This window comes from Serinus canaria, chromosome 1A (assembly GCF_022539315.1).
Source record: "Serinus canaria isolate serCan28SL12 chromosome 1A, serCan2020, whole genome shotgun sequence".
Taxonomy (NCBI): Eukaryota; Metazoa; Chordata; class Aves; order Passeriformes; family Fringillidae; genus Serinus; species Serinus canaria.
This window is the reverse complement of record NC_066314.1, coordinates 13,939,182-13,960,216: the sequence shown is the minus strand read 5'-3', so window position 1 is coordinate 13,960,216 and position 21,035 is coordinate 13,939,182. Positions and strand designations below refer to the sequence as shown.

At 39.4% G+C, this 21,035-nt stretch overlaps 1 protein-coding gene across 1 annotated transcript in view; it reads right to left on the bottom strand.

Annotated features, from left to right (window-relative positions):
• The window catches only part of DUS4L (dihydrouridine synthase 4 like), a 37,057-nt gene that overhangs the window by 5,246 nt on the left and 10,776 nt on the right, over positions 1 to 21,035 (bottom strand). The window contains exons 7-11 of the mRNA XM_030237730.2: positions 17,091 to 17,183; positions 13,686 to 13,786; positions 11,396 to 11,546; positions 7,001 to 7,136; positions 4,394 to 4,505 (exon numbers count right to left, since the gene is read on the bottom strand). Coding sequence (XP_030093590.1) covers positions 4,394 to 4,505; positions 7,001 to 7,136; positions 11,396 to 11,546; positions 13,686 to 13,786; positions 17,091 to 17,183 — 593 coding nt within the window. The remainder of the gene's footprint in view (positions 1 to 4,393; positions 4,506 to 7,000; positions 7,137 to 11,395; positions 11,547 to 13,685; positions 13,787 to 17,090; positions 17,184 to 21,035) is intronic.

Below are 21,035 nucleotides of genomic sequence, written 5' to 3'. Positions count from 1 at the left end.
ACTGCTCTGAGAAACTACATTACCAGAGCCCAGTAGCTGTAGCATTTCTATGATCTTCCCATTTCAACAATGATGGAGAACCTAACACTAAAACCAAACAGCAACAAAATTAACTAATAATTCCTTGGGCATTTCCTTGCACAACTACTAGTCCTGGTCTGACTACATCACTTGACTTACAGTGCTTGCTACTAAGGAAACGATCTGGAACTTACATTAGCATTGCTCACAATACAAGCCTACAACCCAAATGATTTGGACTAGCTGAAGAGTAAAAAAGAGCCCTCTCTTTTAAGAGTTTTCAAGTTAAAAAAGAGCTATTCAGGTTTAAGAATTTAGGCACTGACGGCACAAGAGATTTGCCAACAAATACGCTGTAAGGCTGGGAACACAACTCCAGTCAAGTAACTTCATGCTAATTCTGAATTCTTTTCTTAAGATATAATGGCCAGAATTTAAAATGAGAAGGCAGGGCCAAAAAATTTACAAATTTGCTTCAAGTACCTTTTGCAACCTGAAACAAAATTTTGTTCCAAAAGGGATGTTATAGCATCGTTGGATGGCATAGAAAGCCTCATATAATAAACCCATGCTTGCTGTATGCAGCCATCTCTTCCAGCCAACAAAAGTGAGTATCAACTCTTGCTGCATGTGACAATGCAATGGCTCCCACCCTTGGTTATCATCCCACAGTCTTGTAAAAAGTAAGGTTAAGTAAGACAGACCTTGTTCCACAACTTCCCTCTGCCACTGGCCAATTAACAATTCTTTAAACTTGTTTGTTTTTAAAAACTGGAGTGCATCAGAGAAGCTCAGTGTAGTTTTCACACATGGCACTAGCCTACCCAGTAACACCAAGGCCAAACTGAACTCTCCCTAGGAGCAGTTTTATGAAATGTATTCCCAATGTCTGCATTTTTTGACAGGTTTTGAACATGTAGCAATCTTAACATTTAAGTGAGAGCTGTACATCTTTCTAGAATAGCCAACAGTCAGAAGTTATTCCAAAACCAGCCCTCCACATGAATTGTTGCTTTCCTCCAGTCTCCTACATGTAACCATGAAACAAAGAACACGTGTGTCACTCTGTACACAAAACAAACCTCTTTTAATGATCCATTAGAATTTCCTCCTGCCCCACCATATATGACACCAATATATAAACAGAGTATTTTCAGAAAAAGTTGAACTGAAGTTCAAAAGCACCTAAATTACTTTGATGAGCCAGTACATATTGAATGAAGCCCTGTTCCTGCCCCAACACAAGGACCACTGTAAGGACAAAAAGCTTTATGAAACTTCTCTCATGTCTAACCTCATGCCCAGTTGCAGGTAATTTGTTTTGTTGTGGTTTTTTGAATAGTCTTCCAAACCATCAAAATGAAACAATATCATGGCATGCCTTGTTTCCCCAGTAAATTCCTATTGGTCCTAGGCCAGTAGTCATACTGAGAATCTTTAATTATCTGAATCAATATTTTGTTAGAAACATGGCAAATGTGTAGCAGGAGAAACATTCTCACTCCTGTACTGGGTATTGCTACAAGTATGTACATTTATTTCTAGGTATCAATGAGACATTTTCCTAATATACAAGTGTATCAATAAAATACCATCTAAGAAGGTTTCTAACCAGTCATGTTATTACATGTCTAGGTATGTTAAAAATGGATTTAGGCTCTCAAAGTGCTCGCTCCACTGCTGGGTGCCTATAAAGCCCTGACAACAATATGTGGGTCTGCAATAGAGCTGTGAGGAACTAGCCTTCTTTGCTTAATTTCCAAAATAAAGCAAAATAAAGCATCAAGTGTAATAGAAAAGTCAAGCCGGGAAAGAAAGCAAATGTGGTCAAAAAACTTAAAATTAATTTCCAACCTTTCCTCAGATGTTACTAATTTCACTGCTCAGTCTTGTATTTTGATTCTTCCCCCCAACCTGTTCAGAGCATAGGAAAAAGGTCTTCTCGACTTAGGATTTTTCACTGTTAAGTGAGGGGAAAAAAAAAGTAGTCTATGTTATCTGTAAAAGGTGGAAAGCTGAAGAACTAGAGATAAGTCTCTTGAAAGTCTGCAATAATCTGTCTACTATGATGTTAGTCAGAATTCTCAGGAAGAGGAGACATACAGTATTCCCTCTTCCAGTTGTAAATACTGATTCAAAACTTTACAGGAAATTTGCATGACCTTTGAAGTCACAGCACCAAACTGATACTAAACTGTTTTCTTAAATGTGAAGCAGGTGTACATTTAGAACTCCTCCTGGCTGCCACTATACTAACTTAACCCACTTTTCAACTCATAGCCTACACTAAAATGATATGTTACCAAGCATCAACAGCTTATTAATGGTCCCAGACCAGAGCAATGGATATTTGAAAATGCATTTGAAAAAACCCCCAGGTTTTTCCTTTCAAGCAGCAAAAAACCACCCAAACACAAACCCCCAACCAACCACGAACAATATCCAAACTTATGACTCTTACTAATACTACAGCTGAAAAACAAACAATAAGAAAACCTCAAAAATCAAAATCAGTACAGTTTTCATTTTTATGCTAGTTTTGTCTTGTTTCATGATTAGGTGACACCCTTTACACTCTTCACTCTTCCCCCACAATTTCACGGATTGGACTTTACGGACACAAAGAAAAAGTTACTCTAGTCATGTGAGCTCAGTAGCATGAAACAAATTGCTTAGAAGAGGCAAAACAAAAACTTTCCAATCTCAGCTTTCATTTTGTGTAACGTATTGCTCACACTTAGTGAACATGACAGCCAACATTCACCTACTCAGCTGCAGGAATTCCAAAAAAACCAGTAAATTCACATCCTCTAACACTCTATGGAAAGCTGTGTCTAACGATGTGGTTGTTCTTATCAAGTACTTCAAGCTTTCTGGCTATCAATTTGCTCAAAATAACATATAAGAAAACTTACAAGAAGGTAAGACAGACATACCTCAACACCACCTGGCTGCTCATAGTAATTCCCATACCACCCATTGGGTTATTGGCAATGAGGGGGGTAGCATTAGGAGAAGGGCTGTAAATATTTTTTGTATTCACTCCTTAGAAAGACCCTCTCTCCCACTTTTGCCCTAACAAAAGATTCAAGCATGCCTTAATTTATACACCTCTTGGATGGACAACATCTCACTGGGAGAATGAAGCTGAACAGCATGAGGTAAATCTATTTATTCCTTAGCTTTCTCTAGCATTCCTGACTGAAAAGCTTACATTATATTAGTGTTACATACCACCAGTTAGTTTAAATACAGCATAAGCATTTAAATTTTCCATTGATCCTGTCACTTCAAAGGCACTTTCCCCCCCTTTCTTCAAGAAAACAGCAGGAGAGGGAAAACCCACCATCAAACATGCCTGAGAATGTGAACTAATGAGACTCTCTATTTAAAGATTCTTGTTGCTTCAAGCCCAGTTGAAACCAGCTGGTTTACATTTTTTATTCGAATTCCCAGTGGACAGTGAAAAAGGATGCATGAAACATTTCTGAAAAATTTATTCTTGCAGTCCCAGGCAATATGAAAGTGGGGCTATGTTTTGATGATAACATACTGTCTTGTACCAAGAAAATTTGTATTTTTGTTACAGTCTGAACATCTGATTAATGTTTACAACATCGCAGGCTGTGTTATCTTAAAAACACTGATTTCAGATCAGCAGGTGCTCACAGGCATCACACACCTTGAGAGATCTCAGTAAGACAGAACCAAACAGGTAAAATCTGCTTCTATCTCAATTTGGGCTGCCTATAAAGCAGTTTTGACAACCTAAACCTTAAACATGGAAGCTGCAAACAAAAGTATTATGTTACAAATTGTAAGGTATGTTTCCTTGTAAACCAAAAAAAAATATTAAAAAGCTAACATCTTAACACCTCAGCTGCAGAACATATATATAAATTTAAAATACTAGTCAAGGACTTTCCTGCTGTCTGACAGAAACCCTATGGTAGTAAAAAGCCTCAATCACAATAGATCCCCCATTTTATACAGGGAGAGTGGCTGCTATGTATGACATGAAAGATCAAAGTGATGCCTATTAGCCACCTGCAAATGATTCCACATTCCCGTCATGTCATTGATGAAGACAAGTCAACACCACTTAAATATATCAGTCCGACTTGTTAATAATTGCAACTTCACTAAGGTGTTCCAATTACACCTTACATATTTTCATAATGAACACATTTACTAAAATATTGGGATGCCAATGGCATGTTTTATCAGTTCCTAATCAAATGTAAAGAAACCCCATGCCAAGTGTTCTGGAAACAGATGAAGTTAGTTCATGCTATACCTAGAATATTTTTTTGACATTCAGTGTTGAAACAATCTTTTTCTTCTTTGCAAAAAGGTCCTAACTAATACTCACCATTTGATGTCTTCTGTAGCTCTGCTTTCAAATGTTCAACTTCCTCCTTCAACTTCTCCTCAGTTGCATCTGTTAACTCTTTCTTTTTACTATCTCCTTTTCCACTCAAGGCCTATTAAAAACCACAGTTGTTACAATTAATTTTATTTTCATTAGTGTGATATTAATGTAAAATATCCAGGGAATGTCAGCCCTGATCTTGCAAAGCATAAGGTTTTATCAAATGTCAACCTGACACAGGCAGATAGTCATTCTAGACAAAAATCTTCCCTAACGAAAAAAAAAGGGAAATAAACAAGCTCAGTGTTTTAGGTAATGGCATACTTGTAATAGAATGGTGTTATCTCCTGTGTAAGAACACTTTTCATGTCTGCATCAAGTGTACAACTTTGATTTAGATTATAAAATGGATTTTTCAGAAGATACACACTGGGACTGTCAGTGACAGAATGCTGCCATGTTTACGTGCAACTGGTTCTAATTCTCTCCTTGTAGGTTTGCAGCTACTTCAATCTTCAGAATAGTTCCAATATCCAGATTTGATTTCCAGTGAAATTCAGAACAAAAACTAGGAAAGGATCCAGGAAGAGCCCTGTAAACACTTGACAGAAGAACAATATATTCCCTGTATACCAAAAATGTTGGCATCACTGTACTTATGCACTCTTTTAAGGTGTAAGATTATATCCCATAACATGATCCTTTTCTCATAAAGCTTCTACTATCTAACCACACATCATCTCTGCAACAGCAAAAAAAGAGGTAAATGCTTAACAGGAAAAAAAAAAGTAAAACAACTGAGAGAAACAGCTCTTAGGTGAACTAGATTATTTTAGGAAGAAGAAAAAGAACTGTTTATAAAGACTGGTAAACAATTCAAGGAAAAGAGCTGGAAAAAAATTTATAGAAGGTATTTAATCAAAGAGCTGAGATGACATTTAATTGCTTGTAACAAAACCATAGCCAATTGTCTTCTTTGCTTTGTGCTCACCTCTTTCTATTAGTAGGCAAATAGCTATTTCTGTAAACTTTTATCTGAAGTCCTGTGCTCCATGGAACCTCTGAACAGGTGACAGTGCAGACCTTGCACACCAGAGTAAACTCACAGTATTTATACTTGCAACCAGTGCCTTATGCACAATTGCTCTCACTTCTCTCCAATGGTGGAACGAAACACACTCATAAATAAACACAAATGCAGGGGCCAAGCCACAAAAAAGCCTAAACCATAGGATGTCTATAAAGGTAAAATATTCCAACCCTCAACATTTCCCATGTCCATCACAATGGAGATCCAGCCTCAGTATGTTGCCTGTACCTCTGGCTACCTGTGTTTTTGCAAACCACACAATCAAACACACAAATAAAACCAGACAGGTCTACAGTTTCCAATTTCTGGCTATCATTTACAAGTGGCTAAGAGAATGTGTTGCTAAGAGAATGTGAAAGCCGAACAAAAAAGGGGACTTTTGGCAAAATCTCAACAGGACAGAGAAGAAAAAAAATGTACCCGTAAGCAATAAAAAGACAAATTCCATGGCTGAGGGAAGAATTTGGATCATTTTGACAAAATACCAAATCTCAAAATTTTGGAATAATTTTAAATTCGGGAAACACCTAGTGATCCTTGTTTTACAATACCTCTCAATTGGATTTTTTGTATCCCTCCTAGTACTTTCTGTCCAGAGTCTTCGTAGGAGGATTTATTATAAAACTGACAGTGCCAGTAACCATAGACACTGCTTTAGACAAACTGGAAGGGAACCTGTACACACCCGCAGGGAATTTAGTTCTGACAATGTGCTGGACTCTAAAGGCCTTCCTATGTCTAGATGTCTGAGCTCAGCTTAGGGTTCAGTTTCTTCAAACAGAAGTCAAACTGTCCCGAGAAAAGATTTCATACATTTATCTTGATTATATCTTTGATGCCTTTCCTTCCTGAATAGTCATGTATTGAACCATAGCCTAATCACTCTTTGCATAAAAATAACACCTCTCCAGTCTGCTGGTGGTTTTTTAAGTAAGAAATTTTTGGTAGTATTCTCATTACTACTACAACAGTGTCCTACTAAGAAATGGAAATATTCTGAAATTGGCTGACCTACAATAAAAAGATAGAAGAATACAAAACACATAAAATACAAAAGATTAATTTTACAAGTTAGAAAAATACATTCGGGACTGGAGAAAATCCTATCAAGAAGAAACAGTCACCATGAAAACAGTTATATAGTAGACTTTTTCAACCTGGACTGCTACAGCCTTGACCTAAACCGGCAATTGTTTGTGATAAAAGGAATAAAATTAGTGTCTCCCTCTGTTATGACTACATTCAGAGAGATATTACTATAACCTATTACTACTTTAATGAAATTTGTACTGGAAAGACAGAACTTCATTTACTTGGTTTACTTCAGTTTCCTTTGTTAGTAAGACGCTAGTTTAATTTGTTTTCAGTATTCTGAATTACATATTATAAAGATATTTTTCTTCTATTTTCAACCAGAACAAATAAAATGAACAAGCATTCTGTAGCAAACCATCCTCAGAGTACATTGCACCAATTACTTGCTGCATAAGAAAGTCACTGAAGAAGCTCAAAGATACCTCCTGCAGCCTTTCGTTCTCAGCCATGTATTTTTTGGCTGCTTCAGTAGCATCATTTACTTGTGTTTCCAGAGCTGCATGAGATGCCATCTCTTTTGCCAACTGAGTGAGAAGGGTAACAGTACGTCTCAATACTCTGGGGAAGAAAAACAGGGAACAGAACTGTAATTTACAGAACAAATAATAAAAAAAAAAAAAACAAATCACAAGTAAAAACCAAAACCACAAAAATCAAACCAAACTAAAAAATCCAACAAACCAAAACAAGCCCTTTTCTCTCTCAGAAGTAGATGCAAAAAATAAAACAAGAAGAGGGAAACATCCAGGCCCATTGATGACAAATAACAGTAACAAGAGAGACAGAAAATATTTTCATCCATTGACATTCTGATTTTTACTTGATACAGAACCTCCCTCCTCCTAAATACCCACAGCCATTAAGGGGTCAGAAACCCAATTGCTTAAAGGCTGTTTAAATACTGTTATATGACCCAGAATTTTTTTTCCAGGATTGATCTCCAAAGGCAAGAGCCAAACAACAACTTATGGTAGTGAGTATAGTGAAGAAAAAAAAATAAAAATCACACAACTTCATAAACAGCCTTGCAAGAACAAAATTAGCAGTATAAGCCATAATAATCTTCCAAGTACTGTCAATACAGTTAAATCAGAACATGTATGGATGTCAGCACTGATATGGCACCTCAATTCTAAGCTTTGCAAATATCTTGTTTGATTCTTTGCATCACTATTTTCATTACTCATCCTAAAGTCTTTCTAATGTTGCTGAATCAAGGCAACACGACACTGAATTAAATTAATGCCTATAATGTAACTATGCAGCTGCTCTTCAAAGAAATTTGAAAATCTAATTGGCTTTTGCATAACTGGAAGAGCATTAAAAGATCTTTTCAAGTTAAGCCTCCCTCCACCCCTTGCTTTTTCATTGAAACCTCCTTTTCTTACTTTTTTCAGGGCGGTAATATAAAAGCTAAGGTCCTCATATCACTACTATTCCACAGGTTAGCAAATTTACTATTGTTTATTAACTTACAAATGCAGGAATCATTAAAACATCAAAACTAAAAGAGAATCATAAAATCATGTAGGTTGAAAGAGGCTTCCATCTCAGGAAAAGCAGAACAGGTTAAACAGATTGCTCAGAGGTTTGCCCAGTTGAGTTCCTACCATCTTCAGCGATGGGAGATTCCACCATCCTTCAGGGTCCTTGTTCAAGTGCTTAACTGCTCTCGACAGTAGCAGCACTTCTCTACCACAAGGCAGAACACCCCAGGTTCCTGTTACCTCTTGTCATTCCTTTTTGCATCCACTGAGATGAACTGCATCCACCTTTTTTACTACTAGACAGACATAGAAACCAATATGATTTTCCCTTCCAAGTCTCTTTTGGCTAAAAGCAAAGCTCCATCATCTCCTCACAGGTCACATATTTCAGCCTCCAACTTTCTCTGTACCCCACTGCAGTACTCCAGTATTTTGGGGAATTAAAACTGGGCACAATCCTGCAGCTGCAGCATTCCATGTGTCATACAAAGCAGAATAACCATTTTCCTTGACCTGCTAATTGCATCCTTGCTATCACAGTTCAATACGCGACTGGCTCTCTACCAGGATCCCCAGGTTTTTTCCTGCAAAACTTCTTCCTACCCACCAACGCAGCCAGTCTCCAGCCTGGATATGATTATCCAATAAAATGTCAGACTTTGCATTTGTCTTTACTGAGCTTCATGAGATTCCTGTCAGCACATTTCTTCAACCTTTCTGGCTTCCTCTGAAAAGCAGCACTGCTCTCCAAGGTGTCAACCACTCTGAATTGGAACCATGAGCAGCTTGCTGAGAGCATACTCAATCCTATCATCCATGTTGTTAATAAAGACATTAATTATGTACTGAGCCCAGTACATACCCTTGAGAAGTACCAGCTGAAATTCACATTGTTATTATCCTTTGAGCCCAAAGGTCCAGGGAACTTCCCACCTGCTTTTTTTTCCAGCCTGTGTCCCTCCACAGTTGGGCTATCAGGATACTAAAAGACACCATATCAAAGGTGTTGCAAAAAGGATATTCTGCTCTTTATCCACAGAGCCATTCACCTCACTGCAGAAGGCAACAAGGATGTTCAGGCATCATCTTCCCTAAGTAAATCTGATGGCTGTTCCATGTCATCGTGTCCTTCATCTCCTTGAAGATGTCTTCGAGTAAGATTTGCTTCACAGCCTTTCCAGGGAGGCCAGTCTCCAGTTTGTTACATCCTGTTTTCTGTCCTTGAAGACAGGTGTAATGTTTGCCTTTTTGCAGTCACCAGGATTCTCCCCAGAACTGTGATCTTTCAAACTAAGCCTTGCAAGGACATTGGCCAACTCCCTCTGCCATCCTAGGATGCCACAGACTTTTATATGCCCAAATGGCCTACGCACTCCCTAGCTGCATCTTCCACTACCGGGATGATGTTACATATGCTGCTGACTCTCCTAGAAGACACCAGTGAGCAGGGGGCTCATGTTTTCTTGCGATCTTCTTTAGTTTTTAGCCCTTTTTATCCCTCTCTGGTTCAGCATGGGCTAAGAGAGGACCAGGTAAGACTAGCAGTCTTTGTGCCACCCAGGGGACAGTCTCCAGGGTCTATGGCCCTCCTCTTTTCTGCAGTTTGCAGACGAGAAACTCAGCTGGCCCCAATACCCTCACTGACAGGTAATTTTCCTTACGTGTACCCAGTTCTCTGCAATCCCTGAACCCCACAACTGCTGTTGTCTTGCCAGAAGTGACAAACTCCCAGCCTCCTCCATTTCATGAATCTCCATATACCATTCTTGTGAAATTCTCCTATTGGCTTATGTGCTAAAATGAACCAAAACTGACCCAAAGAATGAACTAGGGGCATCCAGTTACCCATTCACACTAGATGGGGGTCTCAATTTGTCTGGGTGATGGTATAGCAGTACAGGGTAAGGCAACCCGAGGTACACTTTCCCCTCACTTCTCTGACAGACATTATGTCTGTTTCATGGATAAACAAAACAGCTCTAAGAAAAGTCCTTTGATCTAGTGACTATGGGAGGAGTGCTTATTTCTCCTAAATCTTGATGAAAGGCCAGCAGCTCAAAAAAACCTCAAGCAAACCTCTTCAAGAGCAGAGCTTTTATACAAAATAATCTACTGGGGTCACTTGACAAGTTTTCTTCTTTAGAAGCTGAATATAAGCAGGATCCTGAGAGATCAGCTTCCAAATCTTTTGTAGGACACAATCGAGCTATTCCTCTTGGAGCAGAGATTAAAAACATATTTGTGCATATTTACTTAACCTTTCTGTAGGAAGACCGAGAACTTGATGTATTCCTACCACAATTGAACAAGGCTACCGCCACATTGTTTTTTCCAAAGCTTTCCTGCTCAAGTTTTGTACTAATTTTTCCTTGACACTTTTTATGCTCAATGGTCTGCTAAAAAGGCCACACATCACTCAAAGAGGAAGAAGTTTGACATAAATCTGTGATTCTCTTGCTCTGTGTTAGTCTTGAGTATTGAGGCAATGTCAAGCAGCTCACTGAAGGAACTCTTAAGAGGACTAACAGTTGTTGTCCAGCCACCAGAAAAATGTACAAATGGAAATCATCAGACCCACATGTCTGTTTCTGTTTGTTCACATTATCTGTGTCCAGTGACTTCATGTGCTCCCAACCCAACTGATAAGATCTGCAGTTTGTTGTGCCTACTGATTCACAGGTTGTCTTGGTTGCTACAGGTGGGCAGTACAGAACTGCCCTTTCCTTTACCCTGTTTTAGTAGCTGAACTTAGACATCCTGAAAGAGATACCAGACTTAAGATCATAACACCATAATAGGCAAGTTGCCACAAAGCGTTTCATCTGGAAGACAGCTGAAACTTTCCTTGAAAGCTGGAATATTATCCTACAGTTCTTAACTTCAAGCTTGAGCTGAAGTGGCTCAGGTCAGTCTCAAGCTTTGCTTCTAAACACAGCAGGGTGCAATAACACCAGCTTGCCAAATAATAACATTATTTAACAGTACTTAAGTTTTTTAGCAGTTTTTTATTCCAGTTTTCCATGTGCAAAACAAAGGGTGTAAGTTTAAGGAAGGAAATGAGTGAGTATTCCCCAAAGAAACTTCTGCAAAATACATGTTTTCTCCAGCACTCAAAACGTTTCCTTCCATGTGTTGCTCACATACCCTTCCAATCTTCAAACAGTTGTAAGATATTATTTTCCCTGATCTTACTTGCCTTGTAGCCAACCTGGTCACAATTAATTCTTTAATCTCCTGAAATTGTCCTTCTGACCTTTATTTTACAATTACTTTGTGCAATAGTTCCTGCAATAAACATACTATGTAAACATTCAAAAATATTATACTTACAGCCAAAGAAATAAGGAAAAACCTGAGAGATACAGATTTCTTTGCGACCGAAAGAGTTTCATCTGAATATGATCAAAGGCACTGCTGTTGACATTTGCAGCCTTTTCACTCACATGAACAGATGAGTATTTCCTGACTTCTCTAACAGCATCTGCAAACAAAAACAGTCTGTTCTTATTCACATCTGTGGGTGTGCATCCATGTTAAACCAGACTTTAGTTCTAGAAATTTGTACTCTGATTTTCTGCTCAACAAACAGTAATAGGACAAATAGTGACATCAGTTATGTTATCCATACATTTCAAAGATTGGTCTTGATAAATCATGAAGTGCTCTAGCACATTCCCAGGAACATGACAAACCATTGCCCAAAATATGCTTGGAACAGGTATTTCAAACTCCTGTACCTAGCCACGAGGGATCAGGCCAGAGCAACTCACTCTAAAGATCTTACCAAAGACCCTGTGGTGTCAAAATGTCACTGCTGACAACTGAGCTAAAATTCCCCAAGGAAGAAACAGAGAGAAAAGAGAAAGAGAAGCAAAAAGAAGTATTTTCTCAAGTATTTGTTTTACACAGAGTTTTTTAAAGATATGCATGTGTTTTAGTAAAGACAGAAGGGTCTACTTTAAACTTCAATCACAGAGGGGAAAAATTATTTAACATCCATTAAAATAGGAATACTGTAGCAACACAGCAGTAGTAACATCAGTAGTAATTACTAACTGTAAAATGACCATAAAAAGAATGGAGAAGGAAAACTACAACTCAGCTTTCTTTCATCTGCCTTTCATACATCTTTCAGTTTCCTTTCATCCATCTGATAGTTCTGCAAAAGGGCCAGTGCATTGCAAACACCTTTCAAAGTACAAAATTATTAATTAGGACTTACATCCACATAAACCCCAAACCTAACCCAATTAAGAGTTCATATTACTATCTTTAAACATAAGGTCATCAGACATTCCTACAACCAATACAGCACTTTAAATCTCCTCCTGCACATCAATAAATACACGCATTTCATGACACGTTCTTGCAGAATATTTTTGGCCAGATGTTATTTAATTGCTGCTGCATTTGTCTAATCAGGCAGAATCAACTCCAAAGAAAAGCATGACTGTCATCACTCATGACTGTCTCTCTCATATGTCTGAGTTATTTGGACATTAACAAAAAAAACCCCTAAAGTGAAGATTCAAACAATGCCTCAAAGACTAGGAGCAAACAAATGCATATCCCTGTGCTATAGGAAGAGTCTAGGCCTGCAGTAACCTGTCACTTCATGCTATGGGGCAGGTATCTCATCACTGATTCCCTTTAGTCCTGTTCTCTCTTTCCACAAAATCAATGACCATCACCAAGTCAAAAGCAAACTTTGGTCAAAGTTTTCAACAGCAGTTCAACAGAGTAAATGAAATACATTAGTTCTCAATCTTAACCCATTCACTGAAGACCTACTTTTAAGAATAATACTAAACATAATCTTAAAAAAAATAAAACAGTCTATTTGAATTTCTGGTACTTCAAATATTAAAAATATAGTCCTATAGCCTAATCTGACATAGTTATATATGTCAGTGCATCTGTATGTTTCCCTCAGCAGAAAATAAAACCATGCATTTCTTCTTTCTATTTCAAGTAGCCTGGAATTAAGTAGCATGTATATTCTAAGGCACTGGAAACACTTAACCATGAAGAACTACTTAATATCCCCAAAACACAGGAGAATGGCTTTCATCACTGAAATACAGGAGATGCCTACCACACAACAGTCAGGAAGACATTAAATGAAATCAGTCAGGCATATGGTAACAATTAAAGCTTTACTCTTACTTCACAGACCTGAGGATCTACCCATAACAAATGAAGCCAGCAGCTCTTTTGTATCTGTGCTGAGCTAAAGTATTCAAGCAGCCCAGTGCTTCGATATATTCTGGTCTTCTATTTCAACAGCATCCAAAAGAAAGAGTGCCATCTGCTGCATGAGGTACGGCTCAGCCAAAGTCTGGTGTCAAACAAGTTCATTTACCTGTGTGAGAAAGTCTAAGCTGCTGCTTGGTTTCCTTAAGTTCCATGTTCCCCTCATATTCACTCAGTATAATACAATTGTATTTGGATTCCTAATGTGGATGCAGCATTAGCCCTCTCCTCTTTCATTCCATTGTATAATTTTTCAATAAATTAGCTGACTTACACTCGGCCTGAATCCTTTCCATTAGTTTAGTGATATAAACTCCATGTACCAGGTTTCTTTTACCCATTTTTTAAGAAATTATCTAACACTTACCAAGAAACAAGACGATCAACAAAACTATTATTGTAAGGAACATCTTGTTCCAAAATACTGCCATTTTGCTCCACAGAGGAAACATAAAAATCTTCTGCCATCTGTAAAATAGAATTGTGTTATTCAAGAATAATAAAGCACTAAAAGAAGAGCATTACAACCCCACAGAAGAGAGCCTTGTTATTGATAAGAGACTTGTATAAGGTCTCTAAACAGCTGCTTTAACTGCAACAATTTAGGTATATGTTAACTTTTCCAGTAATCTAACTTCTCTTTTTTTGTTGTTAATACTTGTACAATTTTTTGCATGATAGCAGGTACTCTGCAGATGTGTTTTATTTTAGCTTATACTTTGCCTATCATTACATTGTATTCAGTCCTGACTATAACAAGGGATAGGGTAAAGACTGTAAAACACATTCCATTATTTTTGGTTTTTATCCACTAATACCTCTATTAACTCTGAAGTACAATGACTGTTATTACATTCTAACTTGTGATGACAACAAAAAATACAAGTCTTGTGTTCATATTTTGTTAAGGGTTAAAACCTCTTTCCCAAGCATAAATTTGCTGGCTACCGAAGTGACTTCTGGTGAGGCCAATGGTGGTGTAGACTACTTCTTTTTCTGAACAATTAGTTTGATTTGCTGCATGAAGGGCTGTAGCAGAAGTCACACTTGCAGCACAAACAAAAAGCATCTGATGCGCTCAAATGAACTGAAAAAAGTGATAGAGCACCTACTTGTCCTTTGCTACAGGTTAGACTCAGTGCTACTGCACAAATGAAATAATACCTGGTCATGCCATAGGGCTTTAACACAGACATACTACTCACCATCTGATTATACAAGGTAAAATTTCCTACTTTTGTTCAGACTATTTACACTTACTAGAGACTATAAAAATTTACCCTCTAACAGTGGTTTCCAATGTACTACGGATTTAATCTAAATGAAACTGTAGCATCATCTCCTATAGCTCTTTCCAGCTCTCCACCAGAAAGAATTTTTTTTTGCACTGTGCATGCAAAAACCTCATTTAAGTCTTCTAGTATAATCTGAATTCTATATAGCAGACAGCCACAGTCTGTATCAAACTAAAAGCTTACTTCAAGCTACAACTCAAACAAAGCCAATTCACTAACATTTTAAACATGCAATTTTCCAAGCTCCATACTGACCCCCATTTAAGAAGTGATTCTTTGAGGTCTGACCTTAAATAAACTACACTGTCAAATTATAATCAGGCTAAAAATATGGATCTCTTTACTGGATAATCTTCCTGTGTTTTATTTTCACATTTATTTTTCCTCAACAAGAATTGACATTCACATTTACTAACACTCCTCTTCCTTTTGGTGACAAAAGTCATATAAATATAAAACTTCCATATTATAATACTAGCCACCATTATAGATGTACTACACCTCATAGAACAGATCTGATCTGTCTCTGCGTATTTGCATTTTTACACTGTCAATTTACTCATTCCCCAGGAACTTAAAAACTTGTTAGCAAATTTTAAAAAAATATATTTTAAAAAAGTGCACACACAAGAGAGATAAGGAATCAATTTGAAGACTGACAACTGAGTAAAACAGAACTTCCAAGAACAGCAGTTTCCCACCTGTCAGTAACCATGCATGCCTTACTGCTGACAGAACCAGCTCCCAGGCCACCAAGATGCGTCAGGCAGAGCTGCTGCCCCCTGGTACTGTCACAACAGCTAAATCTGATTTTTAACCCCACAAGATTCCTGCAAGTTTTGTTAAGAAGTTAATTGCATATACCACATAGGGGATAAAGTGATTTCACTCTTTCAGAAACCACTGTTCAGAGGAATAGCTGAATGCTCCAAACAAAGCACACAAATCTATCCTTTCCGTACAATTAAAAGCAACATGTTTAATATTTGAATAAATTTTGGTAAAGCTGCACATTACGAATTTGCTTTTCAGCCACAAACACTGGACTCTGTTTGCATCATAATTGAAACATATTTCAGTACTCCCAAAGTATTTTGCTTGTGACATCAGCCTGCAGAAATTCTTGCAGCTAGTTTCCTCACATAAGCCATTAATAATCTGATGATTATGACTCCCATAATACTTCTCTCCTCTTACACAGTTCAACTTTTGCTTAGAGAACAGTAAGAAATACCACAACTCAACAGTCTATGTTGAAATGTTGAACTCCTTGCAAGCCAACTTGTAAAAAACCAGAAGCTGAATTAGATTTCAGAACAGTTTCCATTTCTCAAGCTGAGGAAACATGCCTAATCATTGGTATCAGCTGTGGAGGACCCAGTCATTGTCAAAACTCTTCCACAGGTTTAAGTAGTTAAATCCAGACTTTCCACAACAACTGTTGCTCCTTAAGAGGACAATAAAAACTACATCGTTCTAAATACATCTAAAGATGCATGAAACAATCATGCAACGGTTTTTACAGAGCACTGCTGAGATAGCTTTAAAGTTTCCTTCTGCTGGTTGTGTTGGGGGGTTGTGGGTTCTTATTTTAAGACTTCTTTTGTGGGTTTGGTTCTTCTTTTCAGACTTCCTGATATTCTGAAAAGAAAGCAGAAGTCTGCTTCTCTGCCTCCTGCAGAGAATCTAGCTTTATTTCCTGTAGGGAAATAATATTACCAAATTTGAAGAGTAACTTACAGGAAACGAGATAATGCTCTAAGTCAGGCCTCTGCAAACAGTAAAGATAATCAATTAATTTTGTTTCTTTCCCTTACTGTGTGCATTTATTTTACAAGAATTTATAATTTTCTTAGTATTTGGGTTGTGTTCCAGAAGTAGTACTATTTTCTTAATCTATATAGGAATTTTTATAGAGTTTTACAGAGGTCTTTATTCCAGTAGTCCTGAACCTTCAGCTTCAAACTCAACTCGTTTTTTTATACAAGTGATCACAAACTTCTTGCAGCCGTTACACAGTTTGCCACTTGCTTTGAATATCTGACGTCTTATCTCTTCAACACCCTACAATGCCTAGTGTACACCAAAACATAAAATTGCACCTCACAAAAATGACAAACTGCTTAAAAAACCGCACTCTCCTCTCATTAATTACTGCGGGATGCCTTTCTCTCTGCTGCCTGCTCCACAGCTCTGGGAGAAGCCGTCGCACCTGCTGAAGCAAAGCAGGGGGCTCCTCTGCAGACCCCGACCGCTGCTCTCGGATGAATCAGCACTGCGTAGAAACGTAAAGCTCCTTACAGAGGCTGCGATTCTTGCAGCTCCTGATACTCGAGTCCCAAGCAGCATTCCTTCGGCTTTGTTTACAACTAGTTTAGGATGCAGCAAAGCTCCGTGTTTATGAAAAAAGAGGCGTAAAATAAACCCAAACTGGTGAGAAGAGCAAGATGTTGCTCAGCACCCCCAAGTCCTCCTACCTCAGCGGAGAAATGAACGGCAGGCAGAGCACGAGAATTACTCCGATTTCGCCATACAGGAAGGCAGCCACTGCCGTCCACTGGAAAGTCATCGTCCCGGCGGCCTGCGGAGGAACGGGCGGCTCTGACTTCCCTTCCCGAACGACACCGGGGACAGGGAGATGGGGAGCGGGACAGCCCGGGGCCGCGCCGGCCTAGCGGGCAGAGCCCCCGCGGGTTCCTCCCGCCGCCTCCCGCCCCCCAGCGCTGCCGGCGCCCCCTGCGCGGCCGCGGAGCCCCGGGGCCGCCTCGTTCCCGCTCCCTCCCGCCCGGCCTGCCTTCGAACCTCGTCAGCGCCGGCACCCGGCGGAGCTGATGGCGGCCAAAGGGCGGGAGCAGGGCCTCACCGGCCGGGGCTGCGAAACCGCGGGCCGGTCTCTGTGCCGGCACAGGGCGGGGAACCGAGGTGTCTGTAGGGACACGGTGCCGCCTCCGCCCTGCCCGGGAGATGTGGGCCGGGACGGGGCTGAGTGACACGGCGGGGGCGGCGCGGAGCTGCCGCCGGCCCGGCCGGGCAAAGGTGCAGGCGGGGGAGGGATGTAGAGTGTAGCCCGGGCCTCCCCGAGCGCGGAGGCCGCGGTCGGCTCGGCCCGGCCCGGCCCGGCCCGGCCCGGCCCGGCCGCCCGGGTACGCGTGCGGTGCCGCCTGCGGAGCGGGGCCGAGAACTACGGCGGGCGCGGAGCTACCAAGGGGCCGCACGTCTGTTGGGAAACGCGTGGATCTACGCGCTGAGAAGGGTTCAAATGAGCATCATCCTTCTCCTATCTAGGGAATGGTTGTAAGCATTTTGATGCGGAATCCTGCTGTGATCATCCCACCGCTCCACGATTCGAGCTTAAATCGACTGGGGAGTTAACTCTGCTCTACGAGTTTCTAAAGTTCAATTAAAATACTGCGTGTGTCCGTCCATTCCCTCCTCGATGTGTAACACGGCATTAATGTAATTAAGACCTAGTAAATAGTTTTCTCAAGGAATACAGGTTATGAAGACAGCACAAATAACAACCAAACAGTCTCAAACACGGTCCAACAGGCCTGCTTGGGCCTCATGAATAAAACAGTATTCCTTCAGAAAACCCTGTTCTATCCTATGGTCCTTCTCAGTGCTTTTTATCAGCAACCCAAGGCTCCAAGCACACTATTACAATGCAACTCTCCTTCTTTGCCCCTGCATAAGAAGGACGTGCTCTAATCACTTTTTTTTCCTTTTGATCCTAACATGCTGACGTGCTGTCAGTGGAAGAGGTTACCTTGTCTACCTGGGAATCACCAGCACTCTTTGACACAACTACTTGCTTTGGGGAATTCTTTCCCAATAAAGTTTCATCAACGTGAGACAGATAAAATGCTGTGAATAGTCGTTCTTTGTTACTCTAATCCATTGGAACTGACATGGGGTGGGAAGTTCTTGCATAAGTAGTTTTGAGCAGAGCTGTTTGCAGCTGCTCACAATCTGAAATTGTTTACTTAAAATTTCTCAGGTCTGCAGCCTGGGGATGGAGCCAGTGTGTCAACATTTTTCTAGTTGCTGCCAAGCAATGTCTGGATGAAAGGTTACATCCCAAATAATTGTTTATGCACAACAAATAGTGGACAGCCCTATAAGGAGTCATTTCAATCCAATCTACACAGCAGGAATAGTCCCAGTTTTAAGTAGTATTTCTAACACATTTTCATAAACATATTTAATCAACACTATAGACAAAACACAACATCTTAGAATGTTCTGGTTATTACATTTTAGCTAGTGGCCTGGAGCCAGTATACTTCACTGAAGCTGTTAAAACGTGAATAAAGACTTTCCTTTAACTACAGAGCAGTTTCCATTTCTGAGCTGCTTACCTTTCTAGCACTGTAAGCTGCTCTCCCAGTAGCATAGCCTCATACTGAAGGACTGTATTCACTTGTCCCCAATGCCAGAGACTTGGAGCCACTTTTTCACTTGAGGGGCTCCGTAAGATCTCAGAAAGGCTCACTGTGAGTGTGATCGCTGTGCACTTCCCTGCAGCTGATGCGTGTTCCCCGCCAACCCAAAATGAGATCTGAAGAAAAGAGACATCTCCTGCAAAGCTCTGTGAGACCTCTCTTCTCCTGTTGAGTGCACTCTGCTGCTCCTGGAAGGAATTCTAACTGAAGCTGTAGAAGGGTTGTTGATCTAAGGCTGTCTCTCATATACTGAACCACCATATGATGAATATGATGCCATACTAAATACACACACACACACACACACACACACACACACACACACACACACACACACACACACATATAGATATATATAAAATGGCTGTCTGCTTTAGTGAAAAAAATTCACAAACCTTCAAGCATCACAGTTAAAAGGAATACCTTCCTCTTCCATCAGGGAGGTGACAAAGTATTCAGAAGCAGAAATAGGAAATGCCTGTATAATAACAGCTGGTTAGAGGAGTGAAATCAACTAATTCTCTTTTGAAACAAAAGTAAAGTTTAAACTTGTTCTGTTCTATTTTGACTTCTGTGACAGCCTTATCATCACACACTGCTTCTGCCCAACCATCAACCCAAGAGACCTAAAAAAAATTAACAATGGGCAATAGAAAAAATGGAATTGTATAGGCTGCGTGAGAATGCTGGGGCTACTGTAGCAAGATAAAAGTTGCAAAAGCATAGAGGTATTATGAGAATATGGTATTGTTGTGCAGGGGGGTTTAACATAAAGAATAGGATCAGTTACAGGAGCAAAGAAACTAAAATAGGAAACAATGCTTTATATCTTATGTTACTTGTTTTGTACTTATGTTACAACATTTAAAAACTAGAAAATAGAAAGACTGACCACCTGGTGACATTAAAAGTAACATATACAGGAGAAGGACTACATCCAATAATTTTAAACTGCATTAGTATTTTTTCATGTTCACATATCTTATAATGAGAAATATGGCCATGTTCTAAAAACAACACTGATAGCTGAATAACTCTCATCCTTAGCAATTTATGTATATTGGTGCAATATGGTGTTCAACGTATGGCTTAATGACTCCAACTTTGCAATTTATTCTATGGAAACACAGTGAAGCATGTTCACATGCATACAAAATTCAGAATGGAAGGTGAACAATTCATTTCACCCTTGAAAAGGGATGATGAACTTCCATTAACTTTTATGATACATAAAAGGCCAGATCAAGCACTCCATAATTACTACCAATATTAACAGCAACCTCGGTCTTGTACTTCAGGCAGAAATCTCTGTGATTAATCTCACACAGGCACAACAACTGCTGCCTTCAAAATCATCAAGTACTCAGTTCCTAAATAGGTCAAGGTATTTCCAGTCCTCTAAAATTCAATTTTCCCAATACTACAGAAAAAAATAAAGCCTTTGTGTTGATTATATAGAGTAAATTATTCTTCTCTGCTCCTTTAGGCTAATGGGACAGTTTGCTATATATAGCAGTTGCTAGCCAAAACATAAAACTCTTAAGAAGATGGCAACAAAGGGCTTAGTTAATACTTTCACAAATCCTTTTCTTCTACAATTCAGTTGCATAGTTTTAGTTCAGGGGAGGCTGGAGGCATTTCAGAACTGAGTAGAGTGTTGCAACATACCTGGATGAACTTGATACTGGAAATTTGGTAGTACAAAATACCTAGTCATACAGATGGGAAGTAAGAACTTCTGCTCTAAAACTGGGAACTCATAATTTACATGATAAATATTAGATGAGGAAAAGTGAAGTATTAGAAGTAGTAATTAACTGTAGAGGACACTGCTGGCAATTTACCTGGAATGCTAAACAGAACTGTGCCCAACTAACATCAAGAAAACATTACAATCCAGAAGAGTGAAAAGATAGTTGTCTGAAGGAATGGAGACACACCAAAAATGGTTGCAGAGGTTGTCTCAATTAGCCTAGGAGA